The following is a 25,850-nucleotide window of genomic DNA, read 5'->3' on the forward strand; positions in this document are numbered from 1 at the left end:
GTAAGCGAGAGTTGGTTATAAGGGTACACAGGCTCTGATGGATGCTTTTCTAGCAAATATTGCACCAGCTGTTCGCTAAGCCTGCCACCATGCATCGGATGTTCAAAAGAAGTTTTTTCATTTGCAACCTAAAAATAAAAGTTTCACAAAGAACTTTCACAATCTATTGTGAAACTCTGATAATGCATAGTATTATCTCCATATCCAATATCAATCTGGGCAATGGAGATGCATTCTAATTCCACGTTATTAACGTGATGTCAGGGTGTAGTGCTTGCAGGGCAGCAGCAACAACGATGGATAGATCCTAACGCAGACGACTCTAACTAAAGGATTTTTAATACAACAACAAAATATCTCTGTTCTGTGAGCAGGCAGAACAAAAACACTACAATTGGGGAACCTCGAGGAAGACCGGAAATGACAAAAAACAAAGAACCGGCAAGGGAAAGGAGGTGAACTAGCATAAATGTGGAGAGGGTGATCGGGGAATGAGGTGCAGGTGGGACGATAATGACAGGGACGCACATCTAAGGGCAATGAGGGGACTGCAGGCTGGAGCTGTAAGGTGAGGGAAATAGTCTAGGGGCATCTGGTGTCAAGGGGAGAAGGAACACTAAACACCAAAATGGCAAAGACAGAACATGACAGTTACATTTGTTTCAGGGGCATCAATGTTGCTATTATAGGGCTACACATTTTTAGAAAAAGGGTTTGGTTACAGTTTTTTCTCGATTGTATACACACAAAAAATGGAACTATGCACACAATTCTGAAAACTTGATCCTCAACTACACGACTCCACTGTTTTCACATTTTTGCTGAACTCTAAGCAGAAATCTCATCATTTAGCACACCTGGTTCACCTGGATCCAACTGGCCTTCAAAACGCAACAACTAATTACCAATAAGTCTTATTCACTTCTCACCTGTTCAAACTCAACTGGCAAAAACACTTTAATTGTCAGAGCATTAAAGAAGACTCTGTGAGCTCTACTTTGTTGTAGATATGGTCCTCTGGCCTGATCAGGATTGAAGGTGGGATACAGACTGATTTACATGTATATCTGTTTCACCTCATTTATATTCTTATTTTTATTTTTTGTTGGCCTACGAAAAGCTTTTTATGCAGTCAGTTCAGCTGAACATTTGACTGCATTACAGTAAAAAAATATGTTTGCTTTGTTACCTTTTTTGACTGATTTCATCATTACATCCCCGAAAGACAGTCTCAGAATTTTCTAACTTGTGTTTTTCATTTTACTTACGTATCAGTGCAATTGCAGTACTGTACTGTAATTCACCAAAATATGTAACATTGGTGTATTGTCAGAACAATGTTGCAGCATCAACTATAGGTGTACAGTATGACTCTGGGAAGCTGGGATTGTGAGTTTAGCCCATTGGAGCTCATTGGATAGACAAATATGCATTGTATCCTATTCTGATACGATTGTGTCAATGCAATATTTCTATGATATATTCACAGTATTGTATTACAATATGGCAACACCTTTAACGATATCTAATTGCTTTCTTTAAAAAATAAAGCTATTTCTAAACAATTTTATACATTGGAATATGAAACATGGCCTCATAAAGGCAAAACATATCTAAAGAGCATTTTGATGGAAGTGTTTTGAATTGATCACACCAGTGTTTAATTGATGCTCTCTAACAGATATTCATTAGATAACTGTTTGGTGGAAAAAAACTTTTGAGCTATCAGAAAAACTGTAAGAAAAATGTATTTAATGCGTTTTAAAGGGGATATAAACTAGTAACTCATGGTTGACCCTGTATTGATATTAAATACCGGTTTATGCTGGCTAGTACCATTCAAATATTAGAACAGGCAAGGAACAAATCAATGAGTGGTCATCAGATACATACAGAAGTTCACCAGGACAAAGTAATAAAGGCTGGACCTTGATGGATGCAGTCCAGGCAGTTGATAATTCTTACTCCCATTGCATGGATGTGTATGAGGTCCAAAAGAGGACAGCGATGAGGACGATGAAGAAGCGTGTTGCTGGCTCTTGTTTTATCACATCCTAAAAGGGGATTATACAGAAGGTTAAGCCTGTGCTGCATTCTTTCTTTTTTGGGTTACAACCAATTATGTTATGATGTCCGATTATATTGACATTATACAGTCCCACCAAAGACATTGAAACATAATGGTCTTTGATATGTAAAGCCTCAAACCAAAAACACAGTAGAGTCCATATCCATGCCCTCTTTTTTTCTACAGGATATAACCTGGATGAAGACCCAATGGATTTTAACAGGCCGATCGGGGGCCGTTTGACCTTAGATTGGGCGGATTGATTTAAGGGCGGAACTGGAAGCTCAATGACCAATGGCTGCTGCCAACACAAATCTGATGGAAACAGGAAGTGAGGGAGTTAGACTGTTAAAATCAACGCATTGGGTTTGCAATCAACATTTATAAATGCTGTCACCAGGACCAAATGACACCAAGTGTGTGTTTGTGTGTTTGTGTGTGTGTGTGTGTGTGTGTGTGTGCGCGCGCGTGTGCGTGCGTGCGTGCGTGCGTGTGTGTGTGTGTGCCTGCGTGCGTGTGTGTGCGTGCGTGTGTGTGTGTGTGTGTGTGTGTGTGTGTGTGTGTGTGTGTGTGTGTCGAGTCCACAAAATGGTGAGAGTGATGGGACAGTCACTGAGGCAGATCAAGTAAAAGAGTAGCAGATGGCCCAGTATTAGATGTTCTAGCATACATTTACCTATGATAAGCACATTTCAACTAACAAGGTGTTTTATGTGCCTTTTTTTGCAATCTGCTCGCTACGCTTAGAATCTAAGTATGTGGATAAATAAATGGTCCAGTCATGGTCATGAGTGCATCAATACATACATAATTAAATTAAGCTCAAATGCACGCCTGCAAGCACATTGGTTAATAGGAACACAGAAACGGTCTGAATGTGCCTATTCCCCTCACCGTGGACTTTTGCTGTTGAGAAGATAATTTCGGAATTTGGTCATAGATACTACAATGACAGATTGGGTGCATCCACAAGAGGCAAGTTGACGCATACACACACACACACACACACACACACACACACACACACACACACACACACACACACACACACACACACACACACACACACACACACACACACACACACACACGCCTGAAGGCTGCTACAGCCAAACTGTCTCTGAAGATGGATAAATGAATAAAACACATCAGCATGCTGTTGCCACATGAGTATGCATTTCAAAAACCAGGAAATATGTGTGCGTCTGTGTGTGTGTGTGTGTGTGTGTGTGTGTGTGTGTGTGTGTGTGTGTGTGGGTGTGTGTGTGGGTTTTCATATTTGGTTTGACTTGACTTCAGTTGCATTTGCTACCGACTCAGGTTCCTTTCAAAACATTCAAGTAGCTTTAAAAGGCTATTTTTCCCTTCTCCTTTCTTGAACTTCCTATGCAAATCGGGGCCTTCTATGAGGAACAATGAACAGAGCATCAGCTTTTCTCTGGGGTCACCTCATTCCTCCTGTTGAAGATGGGTTCTCTTTGCTCAACAATATTCTTATTTGTTATCTTTAGACCCTGCAGTCATGTTTTGATTGTAACCTCACTCTTGCCCACACGTCACAACACAATCACGTCATTTGATTTATGTGAGCTATGTCACCTTTCTTATTAAGGAGCACACTTTTGAATTTTGTGAAACCTCTTCTTTAAGCCCAGTGTATCCCTTATTAGTGAGGTAGTAACATATGACGACATCTGTCTTTGGAAAAAAATGTCTGCTACTAAGTGATTCAAAGATCTGCTCGCTATCATTGCATTTTACTGTTGCTACTTTCACTCTCACTTTTGTCTAAGAACCAACAGCAAATGTGTCAGTATAGAGTTATTCAGGCATAGTCTTTAAAAACACCTAAAGCATATTGAAATGGACCATACCAAACTGACTGTAGAATCATTATCCATGTATTGAAATCCTGTTACATCTTTCTCCACAATGCCTAATCAGATAAGTTTCCATAATTAGACAGTTTGATATTGTTTTTATTTCTAGTGTTAGATCTGATGTTGAGAACCGGATAATTTATTTGTTTATCAATGTTAACATTGGACTAAAACTGTGCCATTTTTTCATATTAGTAATAAATAAAGTAATAAAATTGCTGTTTTCAGAGGCTGTAACTGTTAAACAGCCTGCAAAACACTGTTCAATCTGTAAACCAGATTGTACTGGAGGTACCAGTATGACTAGATGACTGGACCAGCACTAAGGCTGTATTGGTCTGTATTCCTCGTTAAAGAGTTAACTTGGACAGAGTTAACTTGATTCTGTCTTGAGCGTAAGAACCAACTCCGGAGGTTGAGATCATATTTATCTCGGACCCCACCCTCCTATTATGCTAGGGCAGAACCTCTGTGGGGAGACAGCACAGAGCTTGAGCCAAGAACCAAAAACTGAATATGGGTGGGATGGGTTACACATAATTTCCTGTTCCGTTACTGAGGTATTCTACAGAGGAGAAGCTCTTTGGCGCGAGTGGACAAAGCTAGCAGCAGAACATAGCACCTTCTCTGAATGACTGAGAGGAAGGATAGTGCAAATCAACACAAACACACACACACACACACACACACACACACACACACACACACACACACACACACACACACACACACACACACACACTATCTGTCACCATCAGTCGCTGCTTGTCTCCCTCTCTTTCCCTCTCCGACAGGGGATCCCCATCCATGGCATCAAAGTTTGTTGTTCAATGAAGGCAGAGGCGCTCCAGTGACCTGGTTCTAGAAGAGAACCAACGATAAATGAGAGGTGGTCGTCAAGGAGGTGTGCCACAAAGCACAGATTCAAAAGAAACAGTGGAACACTCTCCACATAAGAGGGCTCATTTCCCAGTGCTGATTGGTTAGAAATGAGCTGTGAATGGTCTTAATCTAAATTGTTTCATACAGAGGCATACACAGTCAACTGGAACAAATATACTTACATTCAGGGCATTCCACTCACTTATAGCTAGCCAATGACTTTTCTAACAAATAAAAGTTCTTAAATCCTACCTAAAGCATCTTTAAGTTAAGTGGACTAGACACCATGGGCCCTATTTTAACGGTCTGAAACGCAAGGGGGAAGCGCAAAGCGCAAGTAGCTTTGTGGGCGGTTCTACGGCGCAATCGCTATTTTACAGGCGGATAAATGACGCTTGCGCCGCGGTGCAAGTGTCAAAAGGGTTGGTCTGAAGCAGCCTAATTACCCGTAGGTGTGGTTTGGGCGTAACGTGCAACAAACCAATGAGAGTGCCAGCTCCCATCCCCTTTAAGAGCCATGAGCGCATTTGAATCGGACGAGTTGATATTTTGACAGCGCGTCTGCAGTCTCCGATGAGACAGATGCACATGAATTTCAAACTGCAAATGGCTCAGTTTATTGCCAAATAATATGGCCTAATTCACTCATGGAATAAGGGTTTTTCTTCCACAACTTCAGAAATACTTAGTCCTCAAATAAATTTCGGCAAAGAAAACGTATGATAGGCTATAACATATGATATGCGGTAACTGTGGTTCTATTTAATGATATACGCAATACATTATAAATGTTTCTTATCAGTATTGTATGCTATCCTAATATGCACGTGTCCCCGCGGTAATAGACATTGCCATTGATTGTATTATGCGTTACGTGTTTAGTTTGCCCAAGTGAAGGAGTTCAAGTACCTCGGGGTCTTGTTCGCGAGTGAGGGAACTATGGAGCGTGAGATTGGCCGGAGAATCGGAGCAGCGGGGGCGGTATTGCGTTCGCTTTACCGCACCGTTGTTACGAAAAGAGAGCTGAGCCGCAAGGCAAAGCTCTCGATCTACCGGTCGATCTTCGTTCCTATCCTCACCTATGGTCATGAGGGTTGGGTGATGGCCGAAAGGACGAGATCGCGGGTACAAGCGGCCGAGATGAGTTCTCTCAGAAGGGTGGCTGGCGTCTCCCTTAGGGATAGGGTGAGAAGCTCAGCCATCCGTGAGGAACTCGGATTAGAGCCGCTGCTCCTTTACTTAGAAAGGAGTCAGCTGAGGTGGTTCGGGCATCTGGTAACGATGCCCACTGGGCGCCTTCCTTGGGAGGTGTTTCAGGCACGTCCAGTGGGGAGGAGACCTCGGGAAGACCCAGGACTAGGTGGAGAGATTATATCTCAACACTGGCCTGGGAACGCCTCGGGATCCCCCCGTCAGAGCTGGTCAATGTGGCCCGGGAAAGGGAAGTCTGGGGCCCCCTGCTTGAGCTGCTCCCCCCGCGACCCGACCCCGGATAAGCGAACGAAGATGAGATGATGATGAGTGTTTAGTTTGCGTGTGTTTAAACAGAGCACACACGCGCGGTAAAACAATGTTTTTCACGATCAAATAGGCCTACTCATCAATCCTAAAAGTTATGGGCATGTAGGCCTACACGATGTCTGTGTCAAGAAAATATGTGTTTGCTGTACGGTGTTTGCAGATGCATTGATTTAAAAGTACAACTTATTACCGCTGCATCAGCTGTTCTTTCCCAAATAATTTACCAAGAATGTGCGGCTAGGTAGATGAGAGAAGCAAAGTGTATGCGCGAGGTGCACAAGCAATCCGTATGCATCGCATGCGCATGTATGCATGCGCCCTTAAAATAGCATCTGAACAACGCGCCACTGACTTTAAACCAGGTATTTCCTGGTCAGTAGCGCAATGGTATTCAGAGACGGCAAAATACCGTTTGCGCCAGAACACGCCTCCTCCTTCCGCCGAACCGCCCCTTGGGGCGCATGATCAATCCCTAATTTACCGGCGAGTGGCGCTGGTGGGAAAAGAACGCTCTAGTTGTAAACTAGCAACGACACATGCGCCAATGACTAAGTCACTTGCGCCGGATGCAAGATAGGGCCCCATATGTATCATGGCGAGTCCCGTAATGTAATATTATGTACCATAGTATTCAGTACTACAGTGTGGTTTAACATGGTTAATACCATAGACCTTTTACCAAGGGAAGAAGTATATTTAACTTTGATCCATGTGCTCTCTCTAGTGGTAGAGACCAGCTAACACAGGTTACTTATGTTGCTACCGCACATCTCGTTATAAAAGGCCTGCTTCATACATCGGAAACAGGAAATTCAGGGTTATTTCTGTTTTTGGTGTTAAAATGGCCACAGTGTGCTTGTGGCATGCATGATAGGTACTCGTGAGGGTTTGTGTGAACATTTGCTGATGTAGTCTATTGGACAGTTAGAAAGAGAGCAGCAGGTAAGCAAGTACTGCTTATTTTTTTTCAACCCTGTTCTACTGAGAGAATTGATAAGGACTAAAACTCCCAAAATTGTGTAAAGTTCCCGCACGTTGTTAAAGTTGAAATATTTTATCGTTCCATCCACACACACACACACACACACACACACACACACACACACACACACACACACACACACACACACACACACACACACACATAAACAAATTGATTATTGGAGTACATTGGTCAGTGTAAATGCATATGTTTATGCTATATATAATATAACATGAAAAATTGAAAGGCTTTTCTTTTAATCCTTTTGAATCAACATACCGGATGTCCCAGATCCTGATTGGTAACAGTTACTATGTCTCGTTGCATCTGTTTTGTCTTGTTTGGGCCGTATGCGTGTAGCAATATTCTCATTTCTCTATGTCATTGAATGTATATACATCTGTCTCCTGGGGTTGACCTCTGACCTTAAGTCACAGGGCGATGCTATACTATTACAGTCAACAAAGAAGCACTGTGAGGCCACTGTGAGGCCCGGTGAAGTGTGGTGGTTGCCTAAGAGCACATGTATCTATAGCAGGACACCAGCACGGCATTCTCAACAAGGACACAGGCTCAAACACAGAGCATCCCTTGACTCTATAAGTAACAAACAAGAGCTTATCTTTAGATTCTGGTTAACCCTCTCGTGTTAATCAATGAGCTTATTGTCGTGGCTGGGAAGAAAAGGTTAAACCAGTGGTTACAAAGGTCCAGGTTTTGTATATATGCTATGTGTTTGTGGTCCTCTGCATGTGAATAAATACCCATGCATGAAATATTTGTGGAAAGTGCAGCCAGGGCAAACAGCTAAATGTCCCCAGCATAGGGCTAGTTAGGCATGTGTGCCCCCTACATATCTGTGTGGACACACTTAGAAAAATACACAAACACACTCAGACATGCTTACACAGATGCACATGCCAACACATGTATACGCAACATAAATATAACATATATATACATATATATATACATATAAATGTAATTGTATAAAATAATAAAATATATAATGTATATATAATGAATGGATGTATTTGTGTAGGTATGTACATACACACACACACACACACACACACACACACACACACACACACACACACACACACACACACACACACACTCTGACCTGTTGCCTTATCTTAAATTTCTCGGCTGAGATGAAAAAAGTATATCTTATCTTATCTTATCCCCATACTCATTCTCTGACAAGCAGCTGTGGGACACCAGCCCACAAGCAGCTCTTTCAATGAACTCTGACAAGGTGTTGTTCTTTTTTTCCCCCTCCCCCTTTCTCTGTTGCCTTCCGGGAACACTAATAGGCTACATGCAGAGTAATGTGACCAATCGAATCATCTTCGGCCCGGGCCTGGGAGCAGCAGTACGGAGAGGCAAGGCGAAGAGCTCGCACTAGCGGTCCGGCTCTCGCACTGTGGAACAAAAGTCCCTGGAGCGTGTCACTCTCTCAGCCGTGGATCTTTGGGACCCCTCTGGGATTTACCTCCCCTGTCGCTCGTCCACCCAGGAACCAGGAGGCAACATTTTCCCCTAATCTTCCCTCGGCCCCCCCTCCCTAACCCCCCTCTTGCCCGCTGCCCTCGGATTCAAACCAAGGCCCAGGTGATACAGGCGGTGTCGTCTGCCACCCGTAAATTGTGGGTGAGTTTACAACCAAACCAAAGTGTTTCAGAGATGCTTGTTGTGTCCTGAGGGTCGGCTGCAAGGTTAATGTGTGCACGGGTAATGATGATGAGAGAGAGAGAGAGAGAGAGAGAGAGAGAGAGAGAGAGAGAGAGAGAGAGAGAGAGAGAGAGAGAGAGAGAGAGAGAGAGAGAGAGAGAGAGAGAGAGAGAGAGAGAGAGAGAGAGAGAGAGAGAGAGAGAGAGAGAGAGAGAGAGAGAGAGAGAGAGAGAGAGAGAGAGAGCTGTGAACTAAGATGGTGCATCAGAGGTTGGAGAGCAAATGGTACTGGTCTCCACACAAGTTAGGTAATAGGGCCCTTTGTTATTGACTCAGATGTTGAGGTACAATGCCTTACATTACATAAAACCTAAAAAGGCAGACCATGTGGATTTTTATCTAAAGATGCTTAGGTTTTGAGGCCAGGTGTTTGACATGATGTTGATGTATTTTTTTCTACTGCTTTACATATGTACTGAGGTAGCGTTACAACTTGAATTCACATTATAAGAAGGTGTGACATTAATACTAGCAACATGGACCAGCTCAGGCCATGAGCAGTCCATCTATTATCCTTGTAAGGAATAAATATCACAGATTGCGCCTATTCAGTTTTCAGATATACTTACACTATTAAAAAACCTGTCCATCTTTATCATCAAAAGGCAATGATTTTAACGCCAATGTAGCCAACAAAATGCTATATCTGGACGGCTTTGCGTTGTCATTCTCTCAACACCCCCCTCCCCCATCACCATCCCCCAACCTTCCCTCCTTGAGGCTCTGGGTCACATTAAAAAGAGTTTTAAGGACAGAGTCGCGTTTGTTAAAACGCAGTCATCAGTGTCATATTTCCCTGTTCATCAGCGAAGCACCTGACAACAATAGTCATGAAAGAGATAGGGCCGATCGGCCGGGGCGGACTGGTACAAAAGGCGGCCTGCTCTGCCAGAGAGCTGGCCCAGCTCATGGCCCTCATGTGACGGCCTCGCTGCAGCGTGGATCCCCCGTGCCGAGGAGGACAAAGACTTGGTTCTTGTAGGCCTTACGGGACCCTTACCCTACATTATTTACTGGTCAGTGCAAATGTTGCTTGTTCTTGTGCTTATAAAGCAGAGCTATGTTTCGGTGTTACCCCAGCGTTGATCTGATACTGAAGACGATTGGGCTTTTTATGTTGAATAAACCTCGCTGCAGAGAGGGAGTGAAGGAGTGAATGCTCATTTATAGTTTGAGATGGATTCAGTCCAAATTAGTTTTGCCGGTTGTTTTGAATGTCAATGTTAGAATGAGGGTTGATTATGAATAAACACTTTCTTTGATTTCTTTGAATTGATAAAATGCTCAAATCTGGGCTTTTCCAAAGCAATCATTCATACAATGCCACACAAATCATCGTTTCCTAATCCTGAATTTCCCTTTTTCGGGGATGAGTGTGATAAGTGTGATCCTATGACTGGATCTCAGAAGCCTAGGTGAACGCAGGATGTTTAACATGCACAGTGGATCCTTAAAGACGACGAGGAGAGAGACATACAGCCAGTGCAGTAAGTTTAAAACTCCCCACAGATGAAAGGCACATTCCTACCCTGCATGTCGCTGTGTTACACAGACAGACGCCCCGCTGGGACCTGCTCTAATCTCCTGGCAACAATATTGACACAGAAACTTGGAAAGGACAAGACTCTAGCTAGCTGTCAGGAGTACCCTCAAGGCTACATCTGGATGCTAGAGTGTCTCTACGGCGCGCACGCATACACACACGCACACTCATGCACCAACATACACACACACACTCACGCGCACACCACAAGCCATACAGTACATAGAAATGCATGCATACATTTGTAACTTCAATGAGCAAAGATTGTCATCTTTGCATCCTGAATGTAAGCGCCTGACATCGGTCTGGCTGTCGTTAAAAGCTCCTGTTTCGTCGTTTTCTTTGCATTTCTCTCCAGACGATTCACAACCGTCCCCGTCGACTTGCCCTCCCTGAGAACCAATCACCATGACGACCAAATCCCACAACAACGACCTAGGCGGCAAGGCCTCCTCCTCCCCCCTCCTCTCCTCTCCCGCCCGCCAGCGCCTGGTGACCAAGGACGGGCACTGCACCCTGGGCGCACCGCCCCCGCCCCCGGGCCTGTGGCCCTGGGCGCCGGGCCGCGCCTGGCTGCTTACCTTCCAGGACCTGTGGGGGGCGGTGGTTGGTCTTCGCTGGCGCTGGGTGCTGCTGGCCTTCTGCGCCTCCTTCGTAGCCCACTGGCTGCTGTTCGCCTGCCTGTGGTACCTGCTAGCGCACCTCAACGGGGACCTGGCCGTGCTGGACCACGACGCGCCGCCACTCGGACACGTGGTGTGCGTCAAGCACATCACCAGCTTCACCGCCGCCTTCTCCTTCTCCCTGGAGACCCAGCTGACCATCGGCTACGGCACCATGTTCCCCAGCGGAGACTGCCCCAGCGCCATCGCCCTGCTGGCGGTGCAGATGCTACTGGGGCTCATGCTGGAAGCCTTCATCACAGGTAACCCCCCATTAAGGGACAGACTGGGTGGCAGTAGCTCAGGAGGTAGGCTGGTAACCGAAATGTTGCTAGTTCGATCCCTGGCTCCTCCTAGCCAGAGTGTCGAGGTGTCCCTGAAGCAAGACACCTCACCCAAACTGCCCTATGACGAACTGGCTTCCGCCCTAGGTGGTTGACTCAGTCGGTGTGTGAATGTGTGAATGAATTGTTGTAAGTCGCTTTGGATAAAAGCGTCTGCAAAATACCCTCAATGTAAAATGACTCATCCAGCATAGCGTCACATGCCCGACAAACACGGTGCAGTTGGCCCACGGAACGATTGTCCCTTGATCATGTCCAAAGGCCTTCCGATAATTCATTCAAACAGACACGTTAAGCGATGCAATACTCTTTTCTTCGTAAAACATGCATTAGTAACGACTAATAGTAATGACTATAGCATCCACTGATGATATGAATCGTATCATGCACTACCTATTCATACCCCTTGGGGTTTTGCTATTTCCAGACACACACTTTTACTGCTAAATAAAAGGAAGGTGAATTGATAGCTTCTCAGTCAATCAATGGTCAATGTTAAAGACTAACTACACACTAGGTTTGTCATTTAGCTTGGAGGTTATTGGTTATAGCTCATCTTTTGAGCCTCAGTCTAAAGACACATCGTTAAAGCAAAACCATCAGGTAATTTATTAAATCATTTTGTATTAGTATATCTAAAAGGGTTGCACATTTAACTGCTAAACTAAATACATGGTTTTCTTTAACAATCTAATAATAATAATAAACACAGAGGAAGGAACAGTGTGGATCAAGTTGCACATATCTAATGAATTAAAAAAGGGCATGAGGATGTGCACTTTGTGTGTGGTTTGGCACACTCTGGGGCAGATGTTCAAATCAAATCAGCTTTATTGACCATGTACTGGGGGAAATCTAGCAAGCTCTTCTCGGGAACAGCTGTCATCTGTTGTTTCCCTGATATAAGAAGTGTAGTTCTTGACAAAAGCTCTGAAATCAACACAAACAGGGATGGGCCCCCATTTCCTGGCCAATAGTGTGGTGATAGGTGTGAAAAAACAAACAAAATAATTAGACGCGAGGCTTTGCACCATTCCAAACTACACATTGTCTTCCATCTGGCCCCCTGAAAAGAGAAATGAGAAACGTTTGGTCATGCCAGGGTGATCTTGATGTAAGCATGTATGGAATAACACAGCTGTGCTTACATCAGAGGACCATCACCACAGAGACAGAAAATATACTCAGAATAGAACACAATTGGCTTGTCTGAAAGTATATTAATGTAATTGTACTATATATTATTATATTATATTGACTATGTATTAATATTTAGATTTCACAAAATATGAAAGTCATTTATTTGATCGGATCCTTTGATTAACCAAAGCCACAATTCTTTCATTCATGTATTTTTTTTTTATCCTGGTTGTACCGGGGTGTTGAAATAACAAATAACAAACTTTAGGTGGCAGCACACTCGCAAAAGTTGTATGTGCCAACTCTTTGATTAAATTAGACTTTAGATACAATCAAAGCACTATCGTTGAATTTAATAACTTTTATTTTCTATTTGTTTGAATATTGAAAGATAAAGACTATTTCACTATCAGAAAAATCACGTTTTGAGCAGCAGAGAGTGAGCCAGAGGCCAAGGGCTAAACAGAGTATAGTGCGACAATGGAGGAAAATAAAACAATATCAGAATGAGAAGACAGAACTGACCAATAAAAAACGTTCAAACAGAAAGCGCACAAAAGAATAACCATGTCCTTTAATTACCTCCGTTGTGTCCAACATCCAGGGGCGTTCGTGGCCAAGATCGCCCGTCCCCAGAAGCGAGCCGGAGCCATCCAGTTCAGCCCTCAGGCCGTGGTGGGCCAGCACCAGGGCCAAACGTGCCTCATGCTGCGGGCCACCAACGTGCTCCAGCGCCCCCTGGTGGACGTGAAGGTGAGCGCCGTGCTCTACGAGGAATGCGAGGGTCAGACGCTGCACCAGACCTCTCTGGACTTCCAGCTGGACCACCTGGGCACGAGGTCCTGCCCCTTCTTCATCTTCCCCCTCACTTTCTTCCACCTACTGGACCGCCGCAGCCCCTTGCACCCGGCACTCTGCGAGGGGAGCTCCACCCACTTTGAGCTGGTGGTCTTCCTATCCGCGTCCCAGGAGGGCACAGGGGACACCTGTCAGAAGAGGACCTCCTACCTCCGCCAAGAGATCAAGTTCGACCGGCGCTTTCTCCCGGCCATGGGCCTGGACGCCCTGGGTCGGTACAAGGTGAATGGCCAGCAGTTTGACACGACCCACTCCAGGGAACCTTTGGCAAAGGACTGTGTGGTGCAGATCAACGGAGACGGGAGCGACCGGATGGAGTGAGGAGGAAGAGGAAGAAGAAGGCCCGTCGTTAGGTGAGGTGATCTCCAAGGAATAGTGTTTCTCAGCAGCGGTTCACACACACTTTTTTACGTCCCAAAGGTTGACCCGTTTGTAGATGAAAATGAAGCATCCACCCCCCTGCTAAAGATGGTGTATAAACAGTTATTATTTGAAAATGAAAGATTAACTGTTAAATTGTAGCTGTACCTCTGAAAATGTACAAGACCTCTTTAAATATACACACCGATAGTTTGGCAAAAGATTTCATGATTTTCATTCATTATTTTAATTTGTTAATTCATTGGAGGGTTGAATCATCACCAGATATTAGATATTAATTTTATTTTAGTTGAACAACAATTCATATTGATCTTCAGCAGGTGCACATGAAGATTAGGTGGTCAGGGCCTCATTTTACGGCTCATCCGGCCAGTGTCTATCGCACAACCGTCAAAACGACTGGTCTAGAGGAACACAGAGATATATGCAGGGAGAGACTGTTAGTGAACATCCATGAGGGTAACATGTGAAGAAAGATGTACTTCCATTTATAGGAGCAAAATTTGGCAGGTCTTAAAAGTGTGAAAAATGTAATCTATTGGAATGACAGAATGTGCTGAGGTCTTCGTCATTCGAATCAATGGGCATTCACCACTGCATAAAGACAATGTATATCATTGACATTCATAGTGTTAGAGAAGTGCTTGGTTAGACATGGATCTGAGATGCCATCCAACAGGATTAGACAGTATGCAATTTAACTGTCAATATTAAGCGGCTGGGGTTATCCAATGGGAGTGTTTAGAACACAAATATGCATGCATAAATGTCCCTTAGATTGGGGATATTTAACTTTAGACTGACAGAAAGCACTTAAGCAAAATAAATCACATTATGCCTGAATAGTGATATATACATTAATAATTAATTGATTTGTATTGATTAGTAGATTATGCTTTAATAAAAAAAACACAAACATACAAAAAAAATTATTCACTTCAGAAGATCAGTAAATTATGTACACCAAATTTTTGATATACTCTTTCAGCTTGTATTTCGAAATGTCTAGACTTAGCACTTTGGGACAGAGTAGTTGAAACTTATGTTTGTTTGGAGGATATGAGTTGGGAGTTAGCATCTGAACTTAATTGACATGGTGAGTGAAATCACTGTGTTATCTACAGTATATGGCTTTAAAAAATCATGTGAAGTAACAGAAGAAACACAAGAGGAGAAAGGTTCAATAAAAGCTTGATTGTGAGGGATGAGATCTAAATGTATCACACATACTTCAGTGCCTTGTACAGTGTACATTACATTAAAATAAATATTTTCTAAACAAACCTACAACCGCCTCCTGTTCTGTTCTTCTCTTAGACCTGTTTTTTGCAACTACAACAAGAGTCAGCTGTAATTAAATGCCACATTTGTAATAACATCTAATTGATTACTAAAGGGGCGATATTATGCCACCAGGTGTGTGATTAGCCATTACAAGCCGTTTGAATTTTTTTTTTCCTGAGATTCCAACTTGATGTATGATGGAAGATAAACATTTGCTGGAGTCTAGTGGGAAGGCTGGTAGACTGATCTATTCAACATACACATAGGTCAACACTCCCACTTGTAATGTCACTAAAACACAGGAAAAGTCTGATTTTCAAATGGCTTGTAATGGCTATCACTCACATCTGGTAGCACAATATCACCCCTTTAACGGTTGTAACGAATATGAACTCGTTCAAATGTATCGCAACACTTGTGTTGTATGCATGAAATTAAAATATGCAACATCTTATAATTGAATGGTACAAGTACAGGCATTTATTGGTTACTAGTATTTGTCTAATTGATCCTCATTTAGGCCCGTCCACACAACGCTGGAGGGTTTTAAACAGACGTTCGGCTGCGGTTTTGCCTTGCTTCCACACAACCAGAGAGGGTTTGGGGCATGCAAACAGATTTTTTTAAACAATCTTCCAGAGTGGACCGAGTTCTTTGAAAATGCAGCCGTGTGGACAGGCAAAACCATAGTTTTTTGAGAACTATGACGACACGCATGTGCATAAAGCCATTGCGCGCAGGCTCTGGGATTTCTTGTTTTTTTGCATATTTCAGCAGAAGTGTTACACCGCTAACTACTGCCCTGGTATACTTGCCCCATCTTCACTCATGTCGCTGTGTGAACCACGATAGTTCTGAAAACCTTGTGTGGATGCAGACTTTTTTGAAACAAATAACTTTTGAAAAACCTTGAGTGTCGGTTGATATGAGAATTGGGGGATTTTGATTAATTACATTAATCAATAGGCTACATTTAAAAAGTTATGCCAACATTAATATAATATCTTGATTGCAAGAGAATAGGAACACTTTTGTGAATAAAAAACTACAAATAATTCACAATCAAACAATGCAACTCAATTATTTATTTGATCATTTATATTTTACTATATCAAATATATCATAGCAGTTCATATTAGCCACCCCTTCATTTTGGTAGGTACATCAAAATATATGCATGTGCATTACAACAGATTAAATGTAATACCTATTTTATATATGAAAAAATACATCATTTTAATCTCAGCAACATATACATTACATAAAAATGGTACTTTTACAGACACTAATTTTGACATACATAAAATAAAAAAACATGGTGAGCAAAGGGCCCATTCCACTCCCTTACAAGTCTCAGTTAGTCTTTCATGAATGGTTTTTCTTAAAACATGGATGCGACATGTTGACATATTAAAGTAGTTAATCATTAATAATGAAGACAAAAAGCCATGTCTGTAAAAGCAGCTAACTTTTACAGACAATTAGACCTACATCTAGACACTAATGCCTGTGCTTCCAAAAGTCAATGAAAATGATCTAAGATTGCATAAGGCTTAAATGCCACCATGCCCTTTTTTCCTCAATAATAATTGTCACAATAAAGTTGGCAAAAAAACTAATTATAGTTAAAGTGTACATATACATACAATATAAACGAGTGAGACATCGGACCGAGGTCATGAGACAATTATTTGACACACACAATAATGTTTGGATCCAAAAGATGAATTAAGAATTACTTAACGAAACCTGACATTTACATCAGCCATTCCACAAAAAGTAAATGTTGCAAGTAAAATAAAGGGACAACCTTAAATTGTCCCCAAGTGTGTTTGTATATGTATGTTGAATGATATAGAAGATTAGAATAAAATCAGAAATGAACAAACATATTGGGGACAGCACCCTCCGTCTAATGAAAGACAGACTTAAATCATTTCTGATTGGCTATTGGCTCGTGATGTCATTTGCCATATAATCTATTGCTTGCATTTGACACCGCTTTATGCGATAGGAAAACTCACGCTTGGGGCTATCCCTACTTTACGATTTGATCATATATTTTAAAGTAAAACAAAAAACTTAAAGTAAAATAAAATAGCAACACTAAATGGACCCTAATTTTACTCCTCGGATATGTCCTTGGAGTGTCCAAGCCTCTTTAAGATATGTTTGCTGGAGCAGCCATTTTCAAGAAGAAGGAAGGTCAACTTGCAGTTTCACAGAATTTTGTAACTCATGTCACTGCTTGAACTAATTTGAAATCATTTATTAATAAATAGCACACTCCCACGTCAGAACATGTTACACCATGAAACAGCTAGGGAAAAGGCTTTGTGTGACAAACATTAAAAAAGATGAGATCATTTCAAGCCCAAATACATCACAGTTACATTAAGAGCTGACCTCGTGGTAGGGCTAGCTAGGCTAAATTATTGTGCATTGCAAAACTACTGTTAGGATCTCCGTTTGAGATGATTGTGCATGCCGAGATGACCTGTAGCTCTGCTGGGCCGCGGGCTCCTCCTGCAGGAGGTGGTCAGGAGCAGAAGGTGGACTGTAGCTCCTTGAAGGCGGCCCGTCGCTCCTTCTTGTCCTGCTCCTGCTTCTTGCGCTCCTCCTTCTCCTCCAGGATCTCCAACTCAAACTTACTGCCCACAGAGAGAGCCTTCATCTGTTATGGCCGAGGGGAAACATACATTGCAATGGTTGGTCTAAATCCGCACAATAACCAAAATCAAATCCCTGGCCGAGGATGAATTAGAGTTGATAGGGTGGCTTTGGGAAGACCCTATAGCGGCTCAGTTAAGGGAGCTCGACAAACATCTAAGGTGTTGTTAAAAAAAACCTTCCCCTTTCGATTCTAAAGTCTCATCCGTCAGGGCATAACAGAAAAACAACAACTTTGGTATATTTAACCACAGCTGACTAACAGCATTTCCCGACCTAAGGCGTAACTATGGTCTGGCTGTGCCAGGCTAGCATTGTGCCCAAGTTTAAATCCAGTGGGGTTCTGTTTGTCCACCAGAGGGCGTACTTTAGTAAAGGACGAATCTGAGGCTAGGGCGGGGAAGAGGAGGAGAAAGTTTGGCACAGTGACAGGATTCCCAGCATACCCCGTTTCACAACAACAAGTGCTTTCTGTTCCCAGGAATCCCACGGCTTCTCCCAGCCAATCCAAATCCCATGTTGTCCATGAGAATCAGGACATAAGAATGCAGGTCACAGACGGACTGGTGAATAAGTAATCGGGACACGAGTCCCAAAACAACCTCCTAGAATCACGAATGAGTCATGGTTTAAAAAAAAACAACTAAGCAAGGCTGCTAGTATTAACAATTAAAGACTAATTTACGTTTGAATTTCCAATATACACACACACACACACACACACACACACACACACACACACACACACACACACACACACACACACACACACACACACACACACACACACACACACACACACACACACACACACACACACACACACACACACCTTTGCCTCGAAGAAGTCCTTGGCCCCCATCACGCCCTCGGTGGAGACGTCTATTTCGGACAGCCTGGCCAGAGCCATCAGGCCGCTTTCCTCCTCCAGCTCCCCAGCTGCTGCCTTGTGGAAGATGAGCAGGAACTAGAGAGGGGGGAAACAGGTTGAGAGTGTGAGTCATCAGGCGCTTCCACTCAGAAATCCAAGCAGTTAGTCCACATTATGCGGCACAGACTCAATATTGTTAGACAAATGACTATGGTAAATAAAATGATATCCGTAGCGACAACCGTATTCTTGGTTGCATTATGAATAGGGCCTTCTCTACATACAATACACAAACAAACACGATCTTGCTTCATTACAAATAAACAAATAAAGTTTGTCCTGTGCCATTCATCTTGAAGTTATGACGGGTCTCTTGAAACCAAATGAAATGATTAATTGACGAATCACATTGATACTTTATCTTCAGAGGTCATAAAGTAGCCATCATAAACATTTAAATGGCCTACTTATAAAGCCTTTAAGATCTACAATCACATTTGCCCGGCAAGCTTCTCTGACCACAATTGAATCAGCTGCACTCTAAGAGGAGGGGTGCTGCAATAACATCATTGAATTGTTCTGAGCTGACGTAAGAAAAGATCTCTGCTCAGCAGCCGTCGTCCTGCAAGCGTCAGCCAAAGAAACACCAAGTAGTCATCACAAATGTAAATCCTGTGTCGGTAAAGGGCTGTAAAGGGTAATTTACTGCAATTGTTCTACATTTCCTCAAGCTTGCTAGTACCCTTCCTCTTCCCCCCACCGGTGAATAGTACGAAACATTGTATGGCTCCAGTATCAGAGGAAGTTATACAGAAGAATTACCAGACTCTGGGCTTAGTCCAGAGGCAATGTCTCATCAGAATACTTCTGCTCTGCTGGTAAATGTCATTATATGTCCCATTCTCACTCTCCAGCTCTCCTGAACCCCCACACTCACATATACATGCCACTTATGATGGTCAGATAGAGCTACCATCAAGAGGGATGGTCCTGTCCAAGGCATCATAGGGCTGAGCTCAGAAAGGTATGAGTCTTTCCTCTCAGGTGTACACTAGTGGGTGCCATCGAGAAGTCCCATCTGTGGGACCAGACTAATGTAGTGCAAGAATCTCTCGTAGCGATACAGATGACTTTATGGATCACAGAATCGATTATTTGTTACAGTTGCCCTGCTGTGATAACATGAAGACAGTTGTATTGTATTAGCAAGTGCAACCAAGAACTGGGTGTAGAAATGCCATTCCTAACCCAACTAGTACCTTTCCTCAACTTATCTTAACCGTCAAATGATTTGTCACATTTTCTTGTCTAGGCAATTAACATCTTAAGGCAAGGCCACACTAGCTGGCCTACCAGCATGGACCATCTAATCAGCTCTTCTGCTTGACATCTGATTTTCCCTCACTACAACAATGGTAATGCTTTGCATCAATTCCAAAATGCAGATAATGTTGGACGCAATTGATCTGCACCTTCCTGTATAATGTCCCAACTACATTGCATTCTGGATCTTCTCTATGGCATCAGTACCTAGGACTCCTCAAGCCAGGCTTTCCTTTTGTGAGGCTCATTGGTAGTGGATAACCTACAAAGGTCCATTTAATTTGCATGGTCAATCACAGTTTAAGATAGCACTTAACATGTTTGTCTTCATTCAATACCTGCATATCTGGTTTGAATGCCACTACGCTTGTCCTTTTCCATTGACAGCTGATCCAATCAAAGTCTTATACAATATTCTGCCTTAGTGATTTAAGATATACCAAGAGATAGTGGTATAGGTGAAAAGCATGCACAACCACCATCAGTTATGCTAACTTGGCCAGTGTTTGACATAATTTATAAAAGGAACTACTCAATGAAAGCGTACCTCTCTGTAGCTTAGTTTGCCGTCAAAGTCCTCGTCGACTTCCTTGATCATGTTCTTGAGGCCCAGGTGGGTCTGAGGGGCTCCCAGTTTCTCCATCATCAGCTTCAGCTCCATCAGGTCAATGAAGCCGTCCTTACCGGAGTCAAACCTACCCAAACACAAATTAAATGCTTGAAATCCACACTTATGTTTGTTCAAAAGAGGGGAATAGCGAGAGAAAGCAAAGAAGATCATCATCAATGCCTTTTGACATCATAATGTATTGAATGCTACCTTTTGAGATTCTTAGAATTAGTCAGTCAGTCAGTCATTGTCGACTAGCTGATGAAGAATTAAAGATTTAATTTAATTATATATTTTAAAAAGACTATTTAAATGTATTTAGTTGATAGGGACAATGCTCATTGATTGACAAACAATTTTATTGCTGTAAATAAGCCAGAGTTAGCTGCAAATGCTAATTTCCTAGCCAGATCTTAAAAAGGCAACCTAAAATACAATAACTGATAAAAGATAATTGTGGTTACCTCACACTATTGTCAATGATTGTTTGTAAAAAGGGGAACTTCCAAGCTTGGCTATTTACTAATAAAATGATACTGCTTCATATGCCTGTTTGCAGGAAAATATAGCTGGTTGGATTGAGAATGTAAAACATAATTAAAAAAGGGTTTTCATTAGGTTGACGTTGCATGCAGCAATTTCTTTCCCAACGCGAATATGAACGCATTTTCTTATATTACTAAATATCCAAGCGTGATGGTTCTGCTTTAAACAGAACTCCCTGACAGGCATACAAACTCAACCAAATTGCCTCATTGTTGGCTAATGGTCTCCCCCACTCCTGAACAACTGGTTAGATTGGGTGGCTGCTGGTGAGTGACCCCTGGTCAGGCTGTGGCTTGAATAGGCCATGCAGCTTGTGGGTGGTGTTCTTACTGAATGTATTGAGCACCACACATGTTGCAACAACCAACATAGACTCTTAAGAGGGAGTCTACTTTATAAAGCCATCAACATTTATATTGCTGTATGCAAATGATGTAGATTAAAAAAATATTTTTAAAAGGTACATTTTTACAGTGCTTGTGTTCCTGGGACACAGTCACAAAATACAGCAACCCGAACCCAGCTCAAGCCTAGAAAAGATGTTGGAAAGTCCCACTATAGCTTTTCCCCTCAGGGATAATGTCGCACTTCATCACATGACAATGTTGTGTGACACATGTTGCCATACAGATATCAAGACAGACAAAATACCTATTCAGGGTTTACAAGGTTATGGCTTCACACAACTTTCCACATCATTATTTCAAGTGCATCCTGCCTATCACTCAATTCTTATCACCTTTCTCCCCCCAATAGGGAAAGCACAAAGAGGCTTATGTCTGATAGAATTACTATTTATAGGAGGCATTCACCAGCTGTTGACAGGCCAGCAAATCTGGTTCCCCCACACACAGGCAACGCAATCTCTTACCCACCAAAGAGAGAGCCATTGTTTCATTCTGACTTCAAAAAGGGCCGATAGGGCTGCCACCACCCTCAAAGGTCTCCATTTCAAAAATAGCCTTATATAGCGCTATTAAGTATTTAACAATCGGGTTAAGATAACATCTCATTAGAGCAGCAGTACAAAAGAATGCCAAAACTCAACATTGAAACGGTAGGTCACTCCCCTGCAGACCAGAGGAAGGATCACTGACCCCAGTGAACCCAATCTTCAAATCACTCCCAAATAAAGCCTCCATTATTTACCGACCAAATCTTCTAATCTCAGCTACTTCTTTTTCCACCTCTTCAATGTTCAAACGGTCAAATTCGATGGATTCTGAAAAGTTTTCTTAAATAATTTCCGAAAACAGAATTCATAACGCAAAAAAAAAAAAAACGGACGTGGCATCACTTTTGGTTCTTAATCTAACAACTGCTACTGATGTTGCAGTGTGACAACTGTCAACAACAGAGAGTGGCCTGTGTGCCTGTCCAACAGAGTGTGATCACATGTGGAACAAGCAGCCGTCACTACAGCTGAGAGCTGCAGTCCCTGCAGCAGATGTCCTACTAATGTGACGTGTTTGCAGATTGCATGGAAGCCAATGTGCATTTCTTCTCATTCTCAATCTCGTTCTGAATTGTAGATATTTATATTACTAATCGAAGGAAAATTGCAAAACTGATTAATGCTGCAATGAATGCATTCGGTTGGACTTGAACACTAGACTTGAAATGGTCAAATGGCTGTGCTTTTCTTTTCCAGTCGGAGCCAAGCCTCCCTCTCCCTAAATTCCTTTTGTTAATTGTAGATGCGGAAGTAACCGGCGTCAAGGCCACTTCTTTTTTTAAATCGAAGGCCTGGCTTTCTCTTTCTTCCCTCTCCAACCTCATCTTTTGTATGTATACATTTAGTGTTCTCACTGTGACGTTTTGGCACAGGTGATGAAGCTAAAGCTACAGTTCACAATGGAGTAACCACATCTTGGCCACGCACCAAACCCAATGCGCCGTGTGGGACAACAACTCATGTCTTGTCACAATAAGACAAGAATCAAAAGAGACATGCATAAAAATATGAAACTACATAAAAAAAACAACAACATACCACTCGGGGTAATTGTGCCGACACCGTTATGTTCTTATAAAATTCCTGCCCCTACAGCTCTGTGTTCGTTTAGCATTCATACTCTCTATAGCGAGAAGCGTGATTTGTGATGGATAAAAGGGAAATATCCCTTTAAATCAAATCCTTGCATATGGAAGAAAACTAGGTCACTCAAGCATGACTGGACACTGCGTACTGAATGCCCCCAGGTAACGAAACAGCGGGTGAGAAACAGAGCACTCACATGAGAGGGGTGAAGTAGAAGAGACAATTTGCCACAGTGGGGGAGGGGACATGGGTGAGCAATCAACAAACCGTTTACATCCCAACTCTCATACTAAGGTTTGACACACTAGTCCAGCCACAGTGCGTCAAACCTTAGGATGCGAGTTAGGATGAAAGCGTGTCATGTAGTGGCGAGGTGTGCTCAGCCCTTCATCACTTACATCCACCTAAAGTAGGCTTAACCTTGCACCACTTAAGGTTCAAGAGGGTCAGCGACTGAAACCCAAGCTCTGTATGCAGACTCAATACTATTCTGCATAAGAGGCTTGGATTTAAAACAAGACTGTTTTTACTGTAGTTGTTTTAGTAATAGTGTGTCAGTGTACTAATAGCGTTTTGGACAAGCTTGCATATAACCATTAGGACAGACAAATATGCATTTGGATTAGAATACAGATTTTGAATGGAAATAGTTCTCTTTTCAGAATTGAACATAAGATTCCATATTGTTGTACAATCGAGCCAATTGACAAGTCAAATCAACTCAACATAGTTCCTGCATCGTTCAAAGAGTGGCGGATGGTTAAGATGCAAGCAGCATGTGACCCTCTTGTCTCTCTCAATGGAGGAAATACACAATGCAAGTCATGGAACGAATGACTTGCCATAAAAAAAATGGAAGGGCAGAGAGAGAATGTGGAATGAATATGGATGCATTGCGGGGAAAGTGAATATTTTAGATGAAGGAAAAGTGCCAATTGGAAAGATATGTACAGGGGTGTCACACCCCTGACACAGGCAATATAGGTTTGTGAGGCTGAATACTGTTCGTTGAGTTCATCATGCGTTTCATGATGTGATATTTTGCGAAACCAAGATTGTGATATTGGCCTACATAATAAAATTTAATAACAGTGGAACTTTTTCTAAATGGTAAATGTTGCTCCACGACATCCGATTACCACCCCACACAAATATTATCCTTTCAACCAAGCCAAAAAGGCTTTTATCGGGAGGAAACGGGAAAAGTCATGGATGCCCTTTATTCTATTATTGAACAGAATAATCAGGCACAATGTCTGCTGGTTTACAGTTCTCTGAAAAACATAATACATCGTTTTGGGAAGTTGAATAGGATGTCCTCCCCAGTCGAGGGAAGAGAGAGAATCCACTGCTGGAATTATAAATCCGGGCAATATGTGGGTTACCATTGGACGCCCCAGCAGTGATTAGAAGATTAGACTAAGCGAGCCCACGGCATCAATGAGCCGCTTTAACAGACAAATATAATTCAATACAAAAGAGAAAACTCCACGTGTGAACGGCTGGCAAACAGACGCTTCAATCAACTGTCAATCAGATCAATTATTCAACCGGGCGGCGTCTCACGTGTCGCAGCATAATCCTAATCCCAGTTTGGCCGTTCGTCTCCAAACACAATGCAGATGACGCGTTACGCACGAGTTTTTATATGTAATGCCAACAAATAAAAATAAATACAGAAATAAATCGCTATATAACATGGTGAAAATTATACCAATCCACACCGTGGATGATGATCACGATTTACCTCTTGAACATCGCCTCCATATCCTTAATCTGTTTGCGAGAGAACTCTTTGAATTCCGTGTAGGGGTTGAAGACCTTGCTGCGTTTTGGCGCAGCGATGCCATCGTTGATGTCCAGCCTCCGGGTGAGTTTGGCGTTGAGTTCAGAAGACGCAGCAGCGTTGTTGTCGTCGGCCCCCGCCGTCGCAGCCCTCTCGCTCTCCGGTGTCTCTGGTTGCTCGCTGCATTTAGCAGGTACCTCTTCTTCAGTGGGGGCCGCTGCCGATGCTGCTGAGCCCTGCTCGGTGTCCAACCTGCGCTGGAGCTTTCTAGCCAACTCTTCGGATGCCATGACGATGCTGAAGGGCTCTACGTTGTTTCGATGCGTTTGGAGTGAGCGGCGCGCTAAGCCTGGACTGGACTGTGTGTGTAGCGAGGTGCGTGTCAGTTCGTGCAGATACGCATCACAAATAGGCTGTCACTGGGGGCGGGGCACGAAGGCAGCGAGGGTTCCCATCAGACTCCCACTGATTTATCTCACCGACACCAAGTCAACGTTGGTCCATATTGCATGAATGCGCATTTTTAACACTAGAATATGCTCACTCCTGTTTCAGCCTTTCAGCGTCTGTGAAAGAGGATGGTTGGATAGGCCTGGAATATTTTGTAGCTGCGCAAAATCAAGGTTGTTGATTATTAGGCCTATTGCTCATAGTGTTTTCAAAGTATCTAAATGTTGATTGCAGCTTAGATGTTGACCCTTTTAGTTAAGGACACACATCC

General features: G+C 42.8%; 2 protein-coding genes across 3 annotated transcripts; one reads left to right on the forward strand and one right to left on the reverse strand.

Moving 5' to 3' along the window:
• Positions 1 to 6,930: 6,930 nt before the first annotated feature.
• On the forward strand, positions 6,931 to 15,285 carry kcnj13 (potassium inwardly rectifying channel subfamily J member 13). Of its 2 annotated transcripts, none has more exons than XM_030381906.1 (4): positions 6,931 to 7,293; positions 8,653 to 8,985; positions 10,972 to 11,538; positions 13,364 to 15,285. In XM_030381906.1, the coding sequence occupies exons 3-4, from the start codon at positions 11,022 to 11,024 to the stop codon at positions 13,936 to 13,938; spliced, it is 1,092 nt and encodes a 363-aa protein (XP_030237766.1). In that variant the 5' UTR covers positions 6,931 to 7,293; positions 8,653 to 8,985; positions 10,972 to 11,021; the 3' UTR covers positions 13,939 to 15,285. The 2 variants fall into 2 exon arrangements, with proteins under 2 accessions (XP_030237766.1, XP_030237765.1); XM_030381905.1 differs by having other exon boundaries at positions 6,932 to 7,293; positions 8,653 to 8,989.
• A 1,062-nt stretch (positions 15,286 to 16,347) lies between these two features.
• On the reverse strand, positions 16,348 to 25,547 carry efhd1 (EF-hand domain family, member D1). The gene is made up of 4 exons (XM_030381908.1): positions 25,091 to 25,547; positions 20,694 to 20,841; positions 18,785 to 18,919; positions 16,348 to 17,956 (listed from the first exon to the last, which is right to left on the reverse strand). The coding sequence occupies exons 1-4, from the start codon at positions 25,417 to 25,419 to the stop codon at positions 17,822 to 17,824; spliced, it is 747 nt and encodes a 248-aa protein (XP_030237768.1). The 5' UTR covers positions 25,420 to 25,547; the 3' UTR covers positions 16,348 to 17,821.
• Between the last annotated feature and the right edge of the window lie 303 nt (positions 25,548 to 25,850).

This window comes from Gadus morhua, chromosome 16 (genome assembly GCF_902167405.1).
Source record: "Gadus morhua chromosome 16, gadMor3.0, whole genome shotgun sequence".
In the NCBI taxonomy this organism is placed as follows: domain Eukaryota; kingdom Metazoa; phylum Chordata; class Actinopteri; order Gadiformes; family Gadidae; genus Gadus; species Gadus morhua.